The sequence below is a fragment of the Esox lucius genome, chromosome 11 (assembly GCF_011004845.1).
Source record: "Esox lucius isolate fEsoLuc1 chromosome 11, fEsoLuc1.pri, whole genome shotgun sequence".
Taxonomy (NCBI): Eukaryota; Metazoa; Chordata; class Actinopteri; order Esociformes; family Esocidae; genus Esox; species Esox lucius.
The window spans coordinates 14,708,356-14,724,272 of NC_047579.1; the positions used below are offsets into that span (position 1 = coordinate 14,708,356).

The following is a 15,917-nucleotide window of genomic DNA, read 5'->3' on the forward strand; positions in this document are numbered from 1 at the left end:
AAAATCCTATTCTGACGACAAGAAACTGACTACAGAGGAATTTATTTGCTTTTAGTCCAACTGAAATTGTTAAGATATAGAGAAAAGTTTATGAAAACATGTTTCCACTGTAAGCCCACTGTAATTTAACAGGGTGAACATTTGCAAGAACGTGTATCAGGTCTGTGGATTAATTAGATACTATACAGTACACATTTCACAGTACGGGGCATTGTTTCCATTAAATATATATTTACAATAAATGGATCGTTTTCTCCAAGAGAGGGCTTATGGGTGGACACCAACAAATTTTACTTTCACTTTTAGTGAAAAAAAAAGAGCATGCTATAAGCAGCCCTTGAAATAGTGTATGCATAGAATCCGTTACCTACCATATCAACATTTGACACATTTATTTAAAAACCAACAAGTATGCCTAATCTCATCACAACGTTGATCTTATTATGTCTGGCCATGACTGTGTTCTCCATAACAGGTAAGAGAGGGTTTTAATATGAATGAATATGCAGCCGAAACAGGCATACAGCACAGCACTGTACTAGCTCAGCAAATATTGTAATAGCTTGCTCTGTGAAAATCACCATAAAGTGCCTTTGAGACTTCATAATTTCCAAAATAAAAAGCTGGGATTTTCTATTTAACCCCTTATTCATTGTATAAAGTAGACCTTAGGCTGTTAGAAATGCATGTTGGTCAAGCTCCAACACTTCTAATAAATTAACAGCACTCAGACAATGTAGGTGCAAACTGCAACATGTGTCCATATCCTGTCATGGACAAATTCAAAGTAGAGTAAACATATTTTAATTGCACAGTGATTATAAAATATAGATTTTCAGAAAGATATTTAGTCCCTTTCGCAACAATATATTTTAGTTAATGGGAAGGTTTGATAATAATGACATTACTGAAAAAAATATTTGTTTCCCTATAAAATTTGTGTTAGTAGCACTTATCTAAATAAATTCTATCAACAAAGATATGTGGTCTAACGTTCAAACAATTCCATTTGGCCCTCATTTGTTTATAAAGAAATCCCAAAAGGTTTTGCCAACTTGTGAAAATAATTGGTTTATTTTCATAAAACATGAAGATGACTGGGTGAACAACAACATGATAGGGTGGACAACATTATGACAGGGAGGACAACATCTTGACAGGGAGGACAACAACATGAAAGGGAGGAAAACAACATGAAAGGGAGGACAACAACATGAAAGGGAGGACAACAACATGAAAGGGAGGACAACATCTTGACAGGGAGGACAACAACATGAAAGGGAGGACAACAACATGAAAGGGAGGACAACAACATGACAGGGTAGACCTTGGCATGACAGGGTTGGACAAACGCTTTAATGGGGGAGCTAGAAAATAATCCATAATTGATTAAAGCACAGGAAAATCTTAAGCAATATAAATAATTATTTCAGGAGTACATTTTCGACATTACTGTACTTGCTCTTCCAATTACTTCCAAACAGACCCCTCAATCTGTTGAGAGCGCCTGTTCAGAGCTTGAGGTTCTGACATTAGGCAAAGTATCTGCCCATCATGGTACCAACTGATGTCCTCCTGGGGACCTGGACAAAATAACTTGTTTGTGCCATTGTGGTGCAAACACTTGACTTTCACACCGTGCCCTTCAACATCCATGATGACACCTGGGTCACCTTCGTTGTCATAATTAACAATGCACCACTGTCCAATGTGTTTTCACTCAATCATTTCTGGTCTGCTTTGTTTATCTGGTGTCTTTTCACATGCTTGGGACAGATCATATGAAAGAGGAACATCAGATAGGGTGACCTCCTGAAGCTTAAAACCTCCTGAAGCTTAAGCATACCTCGGTTGTAACGAGTGGTTACTTCAGTCAAAGTTGCTCTTCTATCAGCTTGAATCAGTCGGCCCATTCTCCTCTAACCTCTAGCATCAACAAGGCATTTTCGCCCACAGGACTGCTGCATACTGGATGTTTTTTTCCCTTTTCACACCATTCTTTGTAAACCCTAGAAATGGTTGTGCGTGAAAATCCCAGTAACTGAGCAGATTGTGAAATACTCAGACCGGCCCATCTGGCACCAACAACCATGCCACGCTCAAAATTGCTTAAATCACCTTTCTTTCCCATTCTGACATTCAGTTTGGAGTTCAGGAGATTGTCTTGACCAGGATCACACCCCTAAATGCATTGAAGCAACTGCCATGTGATTGGTTGATTAGATAATTGCATTAATGAGAAATTGAACAGGTGTTCCTAATAATCCTTTAAGTGAGTGTAGATCATAAGGTGTGCCCAGGTGGCTACAGGGTCATGTCTTCTGGAGGGTGATATAGATCATAAGGTCTGCCCTGGTGGCTACAGGGTCATGTTTTCTGGAGGGTGATATGGATCATAAGGTGTGCCCTGGTGGCTACAGGGTCATGTCTTCTGGAGGGTGATTTGGAGCATGTGTGCGGCACCTTTTCACCTCCTGTGTACAGCACTCCCTGGTGTGAGCCTCCAAAATGCACAGACTGGATTTCTTTACTGTACTTGCATGAGTAATTGTCACTAAAACCCACATGAAGGAGGCACTTGTTGCGCTTCAGCTTCCTCCTGAGCTCCCTGTAGACGTCAAACTGCTACTTAATGTTAGAAACATGGCGTCTGAAATGGAGAAGCTTCATGGAGTAGGAATGGGCTACTTGGTGATGTACTTCCCATTTCCAATAACACTGCTCGCCAGAAAAATATATTTAAGAATGTATCTTTTATAAACAAGAAATATTCAGACCATTGCTCTGTACCTCGTGCACCTCATCTCCTAAATTCAATGGGGTTATTAATATGCATAGCTTCCCGTTTGACGTTGAGTTGAAGAAGCAGTGGTTAGGGCAAATACACCAGGACCACTTCACTATATTACAGTCCAATCTAAAATATGCAGCAGGCATTTCACCACAGACCAGCTAGGTCTGGGCTACCCAACCCTGTTCCTGGAGTCTACTGTCCTGTAGGTTCTCTCCAACTCTAATTTAGCACACCTGATTCCAATAAATGCAAAGTAAAAGAGGAGGGTAACTGATGGAAAAGTCAGTAATCGTCACCTACATTGACAGTTAATGTATCAATGTCATTGGCGACTGAAGGAAAAATGACCGTTGTTGTGGCATGAAATGACATAGCTTTGGCAGTGTAAAGTTCGTCTTCAGTCTCGCTCGCAATTGCAATTCTTATGACTATTCCAAGTAGTAAGATACTATTACTGGCTATAAGCCATTAAACTTCAGAGAAACGTTAGTCAGTTTAACTATGCTTAATGTTGTTTAGCTAAATATTCAAACTTGGCGTTATGTTAATGCGTGACAAAATTCTCATGTTGAGACGGAATTGTATGACGAGTGAATGTGTCCCAATCGGTCAAAATACTGGTATACTAATGAATGGGTAGAGAGGCTGGTTCCTATCGTGGAGCAGGCGTGTTATAAGGGAGACGAACTCCCAGTAAGGCAAGGCGAAGGACAGTTGTACAGGCTAGGGTCAGAATCATGAGATACGAAACAATACAAAATCACAGGGCTAGACACAATGTCGAGGAGCAGATCAGTCGAAGGTCAAAACACGAGAATCGATATCAGGACAACACTCGGTAACGGCGAAACCAGACCGTTTGTTACAGAATTGTTTGTCACTCAATAATGAGTGACAAACAATACCTCACAAAGAGCAGGGAGAACTGAACCAAACTAAATAGGGGCATAAACTAGACACAGGTGGAGGCACAGGTGCTCAGAATGAGGGTGATGGGATCCGATGACTGGGGTGCGTTCGTGTGCCGTGGAGCTAGGGGTGCGTTCATGAGAGGTGGAGCGCGGAAGAGGGTCTACGCCGGCGGAGGACGTCACATATACTAGCTTACTATATACTAAACAGTACGTACTTCACCATCATCCGCGAAGTACGTATTTGCAGTTTGTAGTATGCAAATTGAGATTCATCATTTATCTGGATCATGACTACTGTGCTGTCCCCGATCCAGCTTCACTGGTTATAATTTCAAGAAAATGAGTATCTTTGTAACTGTTCATGTTTGTCAATAAATACGTCTTAAATCTGTTCTCCAACTTGCAAATACGATTAACATTGTTCATTTTAGGTAACCCTTGTAAACACAACTTGAATAAATGAGCACCATTATTTTAATAACATAGCGGCACAAGCTGAAATGCAGGAGCAGTATTAAGGAGAACGCAGAAGCGGTTGTGCAGGGAGCCCATTGTGTGTTTGGGTCTTCTTGTGTTGTTATTTCCTATTTTACTGTGATTGTTGACATTTTCTCATCCTTCATGATCTTCTCCATTGAGATAAACAAATGTTCTCTTGCCCAGGAGGTTTCAGTATCGGGTGACCAGTGTGGAAGCATTCCCTGGCTGCACTCACCGTTAGCACAGACCTTGGCTTTGAGGTCGCACATGGTTCCTTCAGACATTTCCTCAATATTTCTTGAAGACAGCAACCCATGGTTCAGCAAAAGCACTGGCCATAAATTGCAAGTTGTCATGTTTTTTGCATAGACGTGTCACAGTCAGAGGAAGAGCGGTTAACCACTCATAAGGGTCTGGGACGGCAGAAGGAGGTGTATGATATGTGGTAAAGGTGGTTAGAGATAAACTTCCTATGCAAGTTTCTCATTGTATCAGTAAGAAACTTCTTCTGCATCTTGTTCTTCACCCATGTGACTGTTTGTTTTTCGGCCGGTCGTCATTCGACTGACATCTATTAGAAGAAAAACGTGTGCATCAAAAGAAGAGCTCTTTTGATGGGTGAATTCACTTTTTGATGGCCCAACAAAGCATTGACTGTGGCATGGGGCGATTTGGATGCACTTTCTTTCTTGGCTCTATGGAACCTCTTCTTATATTTTTCAGGGTTTTAGTGTTCTCTTTTGCCAGCTGTGCCTCCAATTTTTCAATCAGTTTTTTCAGTTTCCTCATCAAACTCCATCGAATGCTTTCCCCTTGATGCTGTTGCCTGAAAAACTAAATATTATGATTTTCAGTAAGATTTTATGGAGCTAGTTATAAATATGTCATTTTATGGGAAAAGTAACAGTTAGTAATTATCCTTCAAACACATCTAAACTTTCTAATACATCCAATAGCTATAGCTAACTCATTTCTGGAAAAAAGTTAAAAACATTCCCTTTCAAACTGCGGAGTCCCCCTTTAATTGGGGGTCCGGCTAAACTAGGCTAGCCTAGTCTTGTTCATTTACATCTGTACAGATGTATTTTTTCAAACAAGCAATGAAATCCATGTACTTTGTTATGCTTACAGTCCGTTGTTTTTAATACCTTGAAAACAAATTTGTAAAATATCGTCAAATTATCGTCAAAAAGCCATGCTGATACTGATACTGCCAAAAAAGTCCATATCGCCCACTCCTATGTATAGCATATACTGTTATAATATGTGTGTAATAACTGTTGTAATATGTGTAACATTATCAGAATGTGGCAAAAACTACCCACTTATCGTCCCTGTCATGTACCTCGCCCACCCTGTCATGTACCACGCCAACCCTGTCATGGACCACGCCCACCCTATCATGGACCACGCCCACCCTGTCATGTACCACGCCCACCCTGTCATGGACCACGCCCACCCTGTCATGTACCACGCCCACCCTGTCATGGACCACGTCCACCCTGTCATGTACCACGCCCACCCTGTCATGGACCACGCCCACCCTGTCATGGACCACGCCCACCCTGTCATGTACCACGCCCACCCTGTCATGGACCACGTCCACCCTGTCATGTACCACGCCCACCCTGTCATGGACCACGCCCACCCTGTCATGTACCACGTCCACCCTGTCATGGACCACGCCCACCCTGTCATGGACCACGTCTTCCCTTTCATATACCACGCCCACCCTGTCATGGACCACATCCACCCTGTCATGGACCACGCCCACCCTGTCATGTACCACGCCCACCCTGTCATGTACCACGCCCACCCTGTCATGGACCACGTCCACCCTGTCATGGACCACGCCCACCCTGTCATGTACCACGTCCACCCTGTCATGTACCACGCCCACCCTGTCATGTACCACACCCACCCTGTCATGTACCACGCCCACCCTGTCATGGACCACGCCCACCCTTTCATGTACCACGCCCACCCTGTCATGTACCACGCCCACCCTGTCATGGAAGGTTTGGTGACAGGGTGGACATTTTGGACTAAAGTAGGCATTTAAAGAACACATGGCGGACCTTCAGTTAGCAAAGTGATTCATTGTTGAATGTGACTGTGTACTGTTAAAAATATATATTTTACATTTCTGAAATGTCCATATTATTCATATTTCACAATGGCAGGGTGGACATATGAAGTTTGACAACTTCTAACTACAAACACAATGGGGGTATTTTAGAAAGCAGGGTTAACATGCTCTAAGTAGAAACCACAACTCAGAGTTGACGGTTTCAGAACAGGTGGTAAAAATTGGTTCTGTCAACTCTGAGTTAAGTTAACCCCAAGTAAAGCACGTGCACAATGAGATAAAAAGCTCTCATCAATGGAACGCAGATAACTTGATTCATCATGGCAACAGAAGAAAAATGTCACGGACCCCATACTTATGCTCAGCATCACCAATGTTATACAGAAAACTGCAACACAAAGAATTTATTTCCGAACTGAGAGCATGTCCACCATGTATCATAGGAACGATATGAGGGCTGAGAATATTGTTCAGATGAATCATCGATTATGCAGAAAAACTGTAATGCTTAAACAGATAATCATTAGGGAATGATAAAAAAAAAAACATGTGGGGTCTGATTACTCTCTCCTGACGGAGATTTTTCGAAGAGCCAGGAAGTATTTTGCTTCCTGGCTCTTTGAAAAAAGGACATGCCCTGTTTGACATATTCAGATGGCAGGTTTCAATTTAAGAGTAGAACAAACTGGCTCTTTGAAACCGTGAACCCAGCATTTCCATCAACTCTGGGTCAACTAACTCTGAATTTTCACTAAACCTGCTTTCTGAAATACCCCAATTATGATGAAAATGTTGAAATATAAGTGTAGATACTTACTGAACTTGCAGCAGTTATTTTAACCTCCACTGAAGAAAGACAAGAGAGTGGTGATTAAATCAGCTGGTTTCTTAAAGGGGCAGTTACCCCATAATTACAGGCTGGACAGCATTTTCAGGGACACGTAATATGTTTAATATTAATATGAAAATATAAAATAGATGATCAAAATCTATTGTTTTATCAAATAACTGAGGACAATAAGAACATTTTAAAATGAATTAACCACCTGTTACACTCATTGAAGTTAGCAGAGCAGCGTGTGGGACATGATAAAATTAGGTACACCCAATCAAACAAAATGGTATAAAATCGGGGAAACACATTTCAAAAGACCTATCATTGTACTGATATGTGTGTTTAAATGTTGGCCATATTTTGCAATATGTTCATGATGACTGAGTGATTCTGAGGACACCAAAGGCACTTTTTAGTGAGTTTGATCCAGCTAGATACTTTTAACCATTGTAATTCTTTACCAAAGGTTTATAATGTTACGGAAACATTTATAGCGACATTACATAAAATGAAGTTTTTCATGTTCACCATATAATGTCCAAATGTTGTTATTATTTCATAAAACCGGGCCACACCCAAAGTGAGTCATACAGTAAATGAGCTAGCTAGCTATCCTAGAGAAGGCTTAATCCCTATTAAATTCCATTTACAACCTCAATCTGTTCACACTTGGATGTACTGTACATTAAAGTAATGCAAATAAACTAAGGTGTAAAAAGTACAGAGAGATTACAGGGGAGAATAGAGGTGGGCAACTAGCTTCCTGCATGTACCTCTCCATCAACAGCCCCCACATCAATGAGCAGAACTGTTGGAGAGCTTTGGTAATAATTAAGTAATTGGACATGGTTTGCAGGTGTATGTCAGGGGGCTAATATTCTCTAAATTTTTATTTAATTAGACCAGAGGACATTTCTTCAAAAAGTACAATCTTTGTCCCCATGTGCAGTTGGAAACCATAATCTGTTTTATGGCATTTTTGGGCAGTGGCTTCTTCCTTACTGATCGGTCTTTTAGGTTATATTGATATAGGACTCGTTTTACTCTGGCTATAGATACTTTTGTACCTGTTTCTTCCAGCATCTTCAGCACCTTTACTGTTGTTCTGGGATTGATTTGCACATTTGCATTGTGGGTATATCATCACAAACTTCAGCACTTATTATCGCTCCTGCAGGATTCTGCATAATCTGTGAATCCCAACACCTTTCCTAGCCATTTTCTTGGCTGTTGTTAAAGACCTTGTGCCAAACTACAATGGCCAGACAACAACTATAGGAGTGATCATTGCTTAAATTGAGGCGTAGCAGTGTTAGGATTTTGAAAAGTTATGGTGTACACTTAATGACACATTTTTACATTAAAGACAATTAGCATACACACATCCGACTGTTGTATAAATCATCTTGCATCATAAATAACAAATCATTATGTCATCATCAGCCAGTAACAACTTACCAGTGATATTTTATGGTTTTGATCCTCTTTATTAAGGCAATGGATTGGCATTTTGGATGCACTATGACTCAGGGAGGATTCACAGTGACATCTTCTGAGGCTATTTATTAAAAAATATCCACCTGGATTACATTGATGATTGGACAGAATACATAGAAATAGAATTACTAAAACACTACACTCCAGCCAAGTAAATGATTCATATGTTTTTTTCACTCCATCCTGTATTTGTAATCTGAGTAGATACATTCTGAAAACTAGGGTGAAAATTAAGGATCCATTCCCACTACAGAGGTCAGGGGAAACTTCCTATGACAAGTGTGAAGCTCAGAAAGTTAATGTCACTTTAATGTCACTTTCAATGCCAATGGAAAAACATATTTATACCTTTCAAATAGTGTTACCTGATTTCTAACATGGATACTATAATATATGAAATGTTTTTTCCAGAGAATGTTCTTTGTAAATTGGGAGGTGATGTTGTGTTGATGCCAGACTCTGTGACACACTCCCCCATCCAATGGAGGTTGTACCAGAACAAGGTGACAGAGTTTGACTTAGATTTTGGCCTTGACGTAATCTACTATGGTGAATTCAAAGGACGCACAACCCTCAATACAACAACTGGAGAGCTGAGAATTACCGATTTGAGGAAAACAGATGAAGGAGTTTACTCTGTGGAGTTTAACAGCAAAACCCTTGAGAAGACATATACATTATCTGTTCTCAGTAAGTGATTATTTGTTTGCTTGTCACGGCAAGTGGCTTGAACAAAACTACAGGTTAAACAGTGTCTTACAGAAATGTTCTGACAATTCCTTAATTTGATCCCTTCTCTCATAGAAACAGTCCCCAAACCAAAAATCATTGTTACCTGCCAAGATTACCAAATCTCCTGCATTCTGACCTGTGAAGGTGACACATCTGATGCTGAACAAGTGACCTACTGGTGGAAAGTGGGAGAGGGAAACTGGGAAAAGACTGACAAGTTACTGGATGTCACTAAGAGTGACAGTAAACTGTATCAAAACGGTTACAAGTACACCTGCAAGTTGGAGAACTCTGTTAGTGAGGAAGTCAGTGATCCAGTTGGACCATTTGTCTCACGTGAGTGGACACTCATAAGTTTGATATTATCTAACTATGAATTATGTAATTAACACAGCTTATTTTTACAGTATCTCACAAAAGTGTGTACACCCTTCACATTTTTGCAATTATGATGGCTGTCAACAAAATGTCAAAATTGGGCCCAATTAGCCATGTTGCCTCCCCGGTGTCATGTGACTTGTTAGTGTTACAAGGTCTCAGGTGAGAATGGGGAGCAGGTATGTTACATTTGGTGTCATCGCTCACACATTCCCTTATACTGGTCACTGGAAGTTCAACATGGCACCTCATGGCAAAGAACTCTGAGGATCTGAAAAAAAGAATTGTTGCTCTACATAAAGATGGCCTAGGCTATGAGAAGATCGCCAAGACCCTGAAACTGAGCTGCAGCACGGTGGCCAAGACCATACAGCGGTTTAACAGGACAGGTTCCACTCAAAACAGGCCTTGCCATGGTCCACCAAAGAAGATGAGTGCCCATGCTCAGCGTCATATCCAGAGGTTGTCTTTGGGAAATAGACATATGAGTGCTGCCAGCATTGCTGCAGAGATTGAAGGGATGGGGGGTCAGCCTGTCAGTGCTCAGACCATACGCCGCACACTGCATCAAATTGGTCTGCATGCCTGTCATCCCAGAAGGAAGCCTCTTCTAAAGATGATGCATAAGAAAGCCTGCAAACAGTTTGCTGAAGACAAGCAGACTAAGGACATGGATTACTGGAACCATGTCCTGTGGTCTGATGAGACCAAGATAAACGTATTTAGTTCAGATGGTGTCAAGTGTGTGTGGTGGAAGCCAGGTGAGGAGTACAAAGACAAGTGTGTCTTGCCTACAGTCAAGCATGATTGTGGGAGTGTCATGGTCTGGGGCTGCATGAGTGCTGCCGGCACTGGTTGAGCTACAGTTAATTGAGGGAACCATGAATGCCAACATGTACTGTGACATTCTGAAGCAGAGCATGATCCCCTCCCTTCGGAGACTGGGCCGCATGGCAGTATTCCAACATGATAACGACCCCAAACACACCTCCAAGATGACCACTGTCTTGCTAAAGAAGCTGAGGGTAAAGGAGATGGCCTGGCCATGCATGTCTCCAGCCCTAAACACCATTGAGCATCTGTGGGACATCCTCAAACAGAAGGTGGAGTGCAAGGTCTGTAACATCCACCAACTCTGTGATGTTGTCATTGAGGTGTGGAAACGGACTCCAGTGGGAACCTGTGAAGCTCTGGTGAACTCCATGCCCAAGAGGGTTAAGGCAGTGCTGGAAAATAATGGTGGCCACACAAAATATTGACACTTTGGGCCCAATTTGTAAATTTTCACTTTTGTTGCCAGCGGTTTAGACATTAATGGCTGTGTGTTGAGTTATTTTGAGGGGACAGCAAATTTACATTTATACAAGCTGTACACTCACTACTTTACATTGTAGCAAAGTGTCATTTCTTCAGTGTTGTCACATGAAAAGATATAATCAAATATTAGCAAAAATGTGAGGGGTGTACTCACATTTGTGAGATACTGTAAGTGATTTCCAGAGGGATTTAATTATTAATAAATTATGACTTTTCAGAGTTTTCTGAAGTCGTTGGTGTTGTTATACGCAGCTTACTTGGCAGTGGTGCAATTGCCATCTCAGGTAAGAACATCCCATCTTTAGTTACAGAGTACTTCACATAGAACCAGATTAGTTAAGTGAAGAATATCTGTTTTTCTGTAATATATATGTAATGTAAATGGCCATTAAACTGAATGAACCAAATGTTACCAAATAACCTTTTTTGGTTGATAATTTTCACTGAATAATTAATGACACTGAATTCTTATTTATTTTACCAGAGTGTTTAGATTTCCTACTTCTCACACCTTTATTTTGAAATCTGTGAAAGTGCAGCGGCGTAGTGTGTACGCGGACGCCTTTTCTCTATCCTGATTAACGTTACCTGAGAGGAGAAATGTATGTTCTGTTACACGCTGTGCAAACGTAGAAAAGGTTTATTTACAACTTTTAGCTCCTGGCTGCTGAAGGGCAAAAGGAAGAGTTTTAACTTTATTCCGTGAGGTAAACTTTGAGGAACTTAAAAGTTTATCAATTTACTCAAAAGATGTTTGCTAACGTTAGTGTGTCGTTAGTATAGGTTTTGAATATCAGCGATGACAATTTAATTTGCTTATGTTCTTACGCATAGTGTGTGTAATGAATTTAGTTTAGTTTTTAATCACAACATTGCATTGTTGTGATTAAAAACAATTAATATTATTCAGGCTTGCTACAGTATAGTAAAACAATGTTATTACATTAGCCTTTATATTAGAATGTGATTTTATTATCACACTGTTTATGGTGTAGGCTAAATAGATTGCACAGGTGCATTCTGTTGTTTGTAAGTTTATGGGTATTTGCATGCAATATGCCTGAAGTTTGTCTGTTTGTTCATACAGGTCGTACGGTGTTTTATGGAAATTAAATCCTTTTATAAACATCAGTTCCTAAGAGTAAATTGCATCTGTTCAGCCGGGAATGTTACATGTAATATATGTATTCTGTATTATCTGTATTTAGCAACAATGGTGATCTGACTGCTGGTTTTAGCACCAGATGAACAATCAGAATTCCAGGGAATGATATCTGCCAGAGTGGGCGTGGCCAGGTGCCTGTGTGTGTTGTGCTGGGGAGAGAGGTGAGCACCAGAGGGAGACGTGGCTCTTAGTGTTAAAGTGAAACTTCAAAAAACGACATTCATCATTAGATGTTTTGGTAGCTCTAACAGTTAATGTAACTGATTGATTCCTAAATGTGAAATATATATTATACTGGATTATCAGTAAAGGAGTGTTTCATGCAATTTATCTGATTAGCATAATCTTGCATTTTTGTTAGCAGCTGAGGTCAATGGATTCAACAACTCTATGGCTAAATAATCTAATGATGAGAACATATGTACTGTATGTGGCATTTCTTTGGATTTTGAATGTTGTTGATTACCTTTTCGAAAATTCATAAACCAGGAAATTCCTTTTTCATTGTTGTAGCTTTCAATCTGTTTGTGAAGGGAGGCTAAAATGTGTACATGTTTTACTATTAGAAGTGTTAAACCCATGGCAAATCTGGTGAGGAGTGGACATTTTGCCAGTCCTCATGTATACAAAACGATCCTGTGTAATTCAGTTGGTATTGCATTTGGTTGCAATGCCCTCACTAATTTTGTTTGCTCGGGATAATAGCTAATGATTTATATTTGAATATGAAACGTTTAGGCTTGGGGTTAAAGTTTGGGTAAGAGTTGTATTAAGTTTAGGGTTATAAAGTGTGCAACCTTATTTGGAATACATTTTGGACCCAAAAGAAATCCTCACAAGAAAAGTTAAACAAGCATGGGTCTCAGATTAAATCTATGTTGTGTTTGCCTGCAGAACAAAACCAATTCATTTCAGAAGACAAGGTGTAGATGATCCAGTATTTCAGGATGGTAAGTAGCCAAACCAATGATACATTGACAAGTCCTTAGTCTCAGTGCTTAGTTTTAAGCTGTTATAGTTTTGAGTCGGGGGACTAGGGTCATTCTGTCCTGTTTTAGGGACAATTGTCTATGTTGCATAGGTTTATCTGACTGGGACAAGGGTCAGTCTGTCCCATCTTAAGTCCATATTGTTTATTTTGCATTCGTTTATTTGATGGGGTTCAAGGGTCAGTCTGAATCATATTCTCAGGTACCTTTTTGGATCCAAGGAATGCTCCCTCAAAATATTCTGCTGTTCTGTTTAACCTTAGGAGGACATGAGCCCTTGGACAACGCCTCAAGACTACCTGGCCTGACTACTCATAGTCCTTGTCCCAAGTCCTCCTGTTTGTGTTGCTGATTTAGTGACTCCTGCTGCCACTGCCTACAGCCCACCTGGTTGTCCCATGTCCTTGTCCACCTGGGCGTCCTTGTCCACCTGGTTGTGCAGCTGATCTGGATTCTGTCTAAAGACTCTGGATACAGCCAATCTGCATTTATTTCCCTGCTGGTGATCTGAATATAAGATCTGAACACTTATAATCGTCAACTGGCACAGCCAGAAGAAGACTGGCCACCCATCAGTCTGGCTCCTCTTTAATTTAAATTAGTAAAATTAGTTTATTTCCTCTAGCTTTCTATAAGCTAGCCAGTTAGCAATGTTAGCAGTTCAGTCAGGTACGTCACTCACTACGTGACTTGAGGTAGTTGTTTTCCTTGCTCCAGAAGGTCCTCTGCAGTTATCATTGTGATGAGAGGTTCACTGGTTCGGGCCCCACATGGGACAGTAGTAGAGCTGGGGATGCAATGCTGTTACACACAAACCAATTAAGTAAACTGAACATATTTTTGGCAAATAAGGCAATTATTTTCCAGTATTGAAGATCACATCTGCTAGAGCTTCTTTTTTAACTGGTAGGAGTGAAACCCAATGAGGTTGTGTGCAGAAACAAGACATTAATAATAAGGATGGTTGGGTTGTGCATGCCGTTCTGCACATGTTTTTTTGCACTGTTATTATTAATGAAAAGAATGAGCCTCTGTATGTAAGACAATAATTCTCTTCTGTTTATTTATAAAAAGCAGATTTATAGGAAAGTGTGTGCTTCAATAAATCACTGCTTGGTGAAGCAAGTAATTCAGTTTCTTCACAACCATGTACCGTTTAGTGATTCATCAGTCTTCAAATACTCAATAAACCAGTATTATAACCCCTAACTTGGTAAGACAACGGGTTCATACATGTGAATGCTAGTTCAATGCTAACTGTCACTAGCTTCAGTTCTCAAGCCAGTTCACTGGGGAAGATCCACACACTTCAGAAGTAATGTACAGATAATCAAATCAGGTTTTTAGACACATACTCACTCAAAAACATGTTGCAAAACGTACATTCAATCATAAACAGACGGCATGTATTTAATGGTTTAGTAAGAGGGGATTAGGTAAATTGAGACACAACCTTATAAATTATACATATTATAGACAAATGAAACAGTAAAATGTCCACTGGTTTTTAGATAATTTGGAGAGTTGGGATAGATTTCTTACTATTACATATTTTTTTACTTATTTTTAGAGTATTGTATTTCATCATCTAAATCATTTTATAATTTTTATTTGATTAGTAGGAAATCTGTTTCCTTTTTATAAAAATGTTCTGTCCATGAGCATAACAGTTAACCCTATTTGTTCCTGTTAATTGTGCTGTGTTAAACTGTCTGATAAATGACTAAAATGTTAAGGGTTCAGAGGTAGGGGATCTGGTACAAATGACTTTCAGCATCCCTAGCAAGGAAAGACTGTCTTTCATAGATAATCCTGAAGAGGAAGACTCCCCTCATAGATGATTTTCAAGAGGAAGACAAGCATTGGGTCAATATTGAGAGGTAATACATGTTTAACATTGTTTCATTTGAGTCTTTGGAATTACACATCATCCAAGAATTTTGAAAAGGTTTCACAATTCTGCTGATTAGAAAATCTGTAAAGATTTTAGAAATACAATTTACATCCACAGCTTCATTAATCAGAAGTGTTATCACACAAACATCTGTTACATGCATAAATTTTAAAGTCTTTGTTGTCAGCATTTAAAAAGTTTATACATGAAGTTGTTTAGAGTATATGTTTCAACTCCTTATGACACCAATTGCGGCCAATCATCAGATGTGTTCCTGACGATTTCCATATGCTTGTTCAGATTATAAAAATGCTTTATACTGGCATGGTCTTGGTTATAAAAACGTCTACAACCATCAAATACACTCTTGCAAGCTTTGTGCATCAACTGTTTAATCATTAAAGCCACATAGGATTTGTTTAGATAAATGTAAACACAACAACTGAAGTTAGCCAAACTTAGACAGCAGTCTCTTTGCTTTCGTCGCACCAAGACGCTAATGCTCTGGTTCGGGTGGTCCACTTCACATCCGATGTATGCTTTGTGGAGTATAGCCGCAACAGCGTTTTCCATGATGACAACCAATGTTGCTTTGATAATCTTTAAAACCTGTGGTGCAAGTCTTTTGTCCATTTTGTGATTACTCTTGTCAGCATTTGTAAGGTATGATAGATTAAGAGATCCTAGCCGAGCACCAAGCCGGTCAAGACAATGCTAGTTTCTTGTTGGGTAAAACAGTCGGGTCAAGCTGTCAGGGTCTGGGGTACCATAGCAGGGTTCAGCATTTTAATCCTAGGCGTCACACAGCCAGTCCACACCCTTGGGTTCTTCAA

The 15,917-nt window shown here is 40.0% G+C and overlaps 1 protein-coding gene across 3 annotated transcripts; it reads left to right on the top strand.

The window, feature by feature from the left end:
* The first annotated feature begins 366 nt into the window (after positions 1-366).
* On the top strand, positions 367-14,577 carry LOC105008378. 3 transcript variants are annotated; one of them, XR_004576402.1, is made up of 6 exons: positions 367-475; positions 9,021-9,299; positions 9,414-9,677; positions 11,255-11,320; positions 12,245-12,362; positions 13,096-13,137. XR_004576402.1 is itself a non-coding variant. In XM_020050679.2 (6 exons), the coding sequence occupies exons 1-5, from the start codon at positions 412-414 to the stop codon at positions 13,128-13,130; spliced, it is 708 nt and encodes a 235-aa protein (XP_019906238.1). In that variant the 5' UTR covers positions 367-411; the 3' UTR covers positions 13,131-13,151; positions 13,454-14,577. The 3 variants fall into 3 exon arrangements, 2 of the variants coding, with proteins under 2 accessions (XP_019906238.1, XP_034150936.1); XM_020050679.2 differs by lacking the exon at positions 12,245-12,362 and adding an exon at positions 13,454-14,577 and having other exon boundaries at positions 13,096-13,151; XM_034295045.1 differs by lacking the exons at positions 12,245-12,362; positions 13,096-13,137 and having other exon boundaries at positions 11,255-11,426.
* The last annotated feature ends 1,340 nt before the right edge of the window (positions 14,578-15,917 follow it).

Coding starts and splice junctions, on each gene's coding strand:
- LOC105008378 (XM_034295045.1), top strand. CDS start 412: ATGCCTAATCTCATCACAACGTTGATCTTATTATGTCTGGCCATGACT. Junction 9,300..9,413: donor ATATACATTATCTGTTCTCA/GTAAGTGATTAT, acceptor CTTCTCTCATAG/AAACAGTCCCCAAACCAAAA. Junction 9,678..11,254: donor AGTTGGACCATTTGTCTCAC/GTGAGTGGACAC, acceptor ATGACTTTTCAG/AGTTTTCTGAAGTCGTTGGT.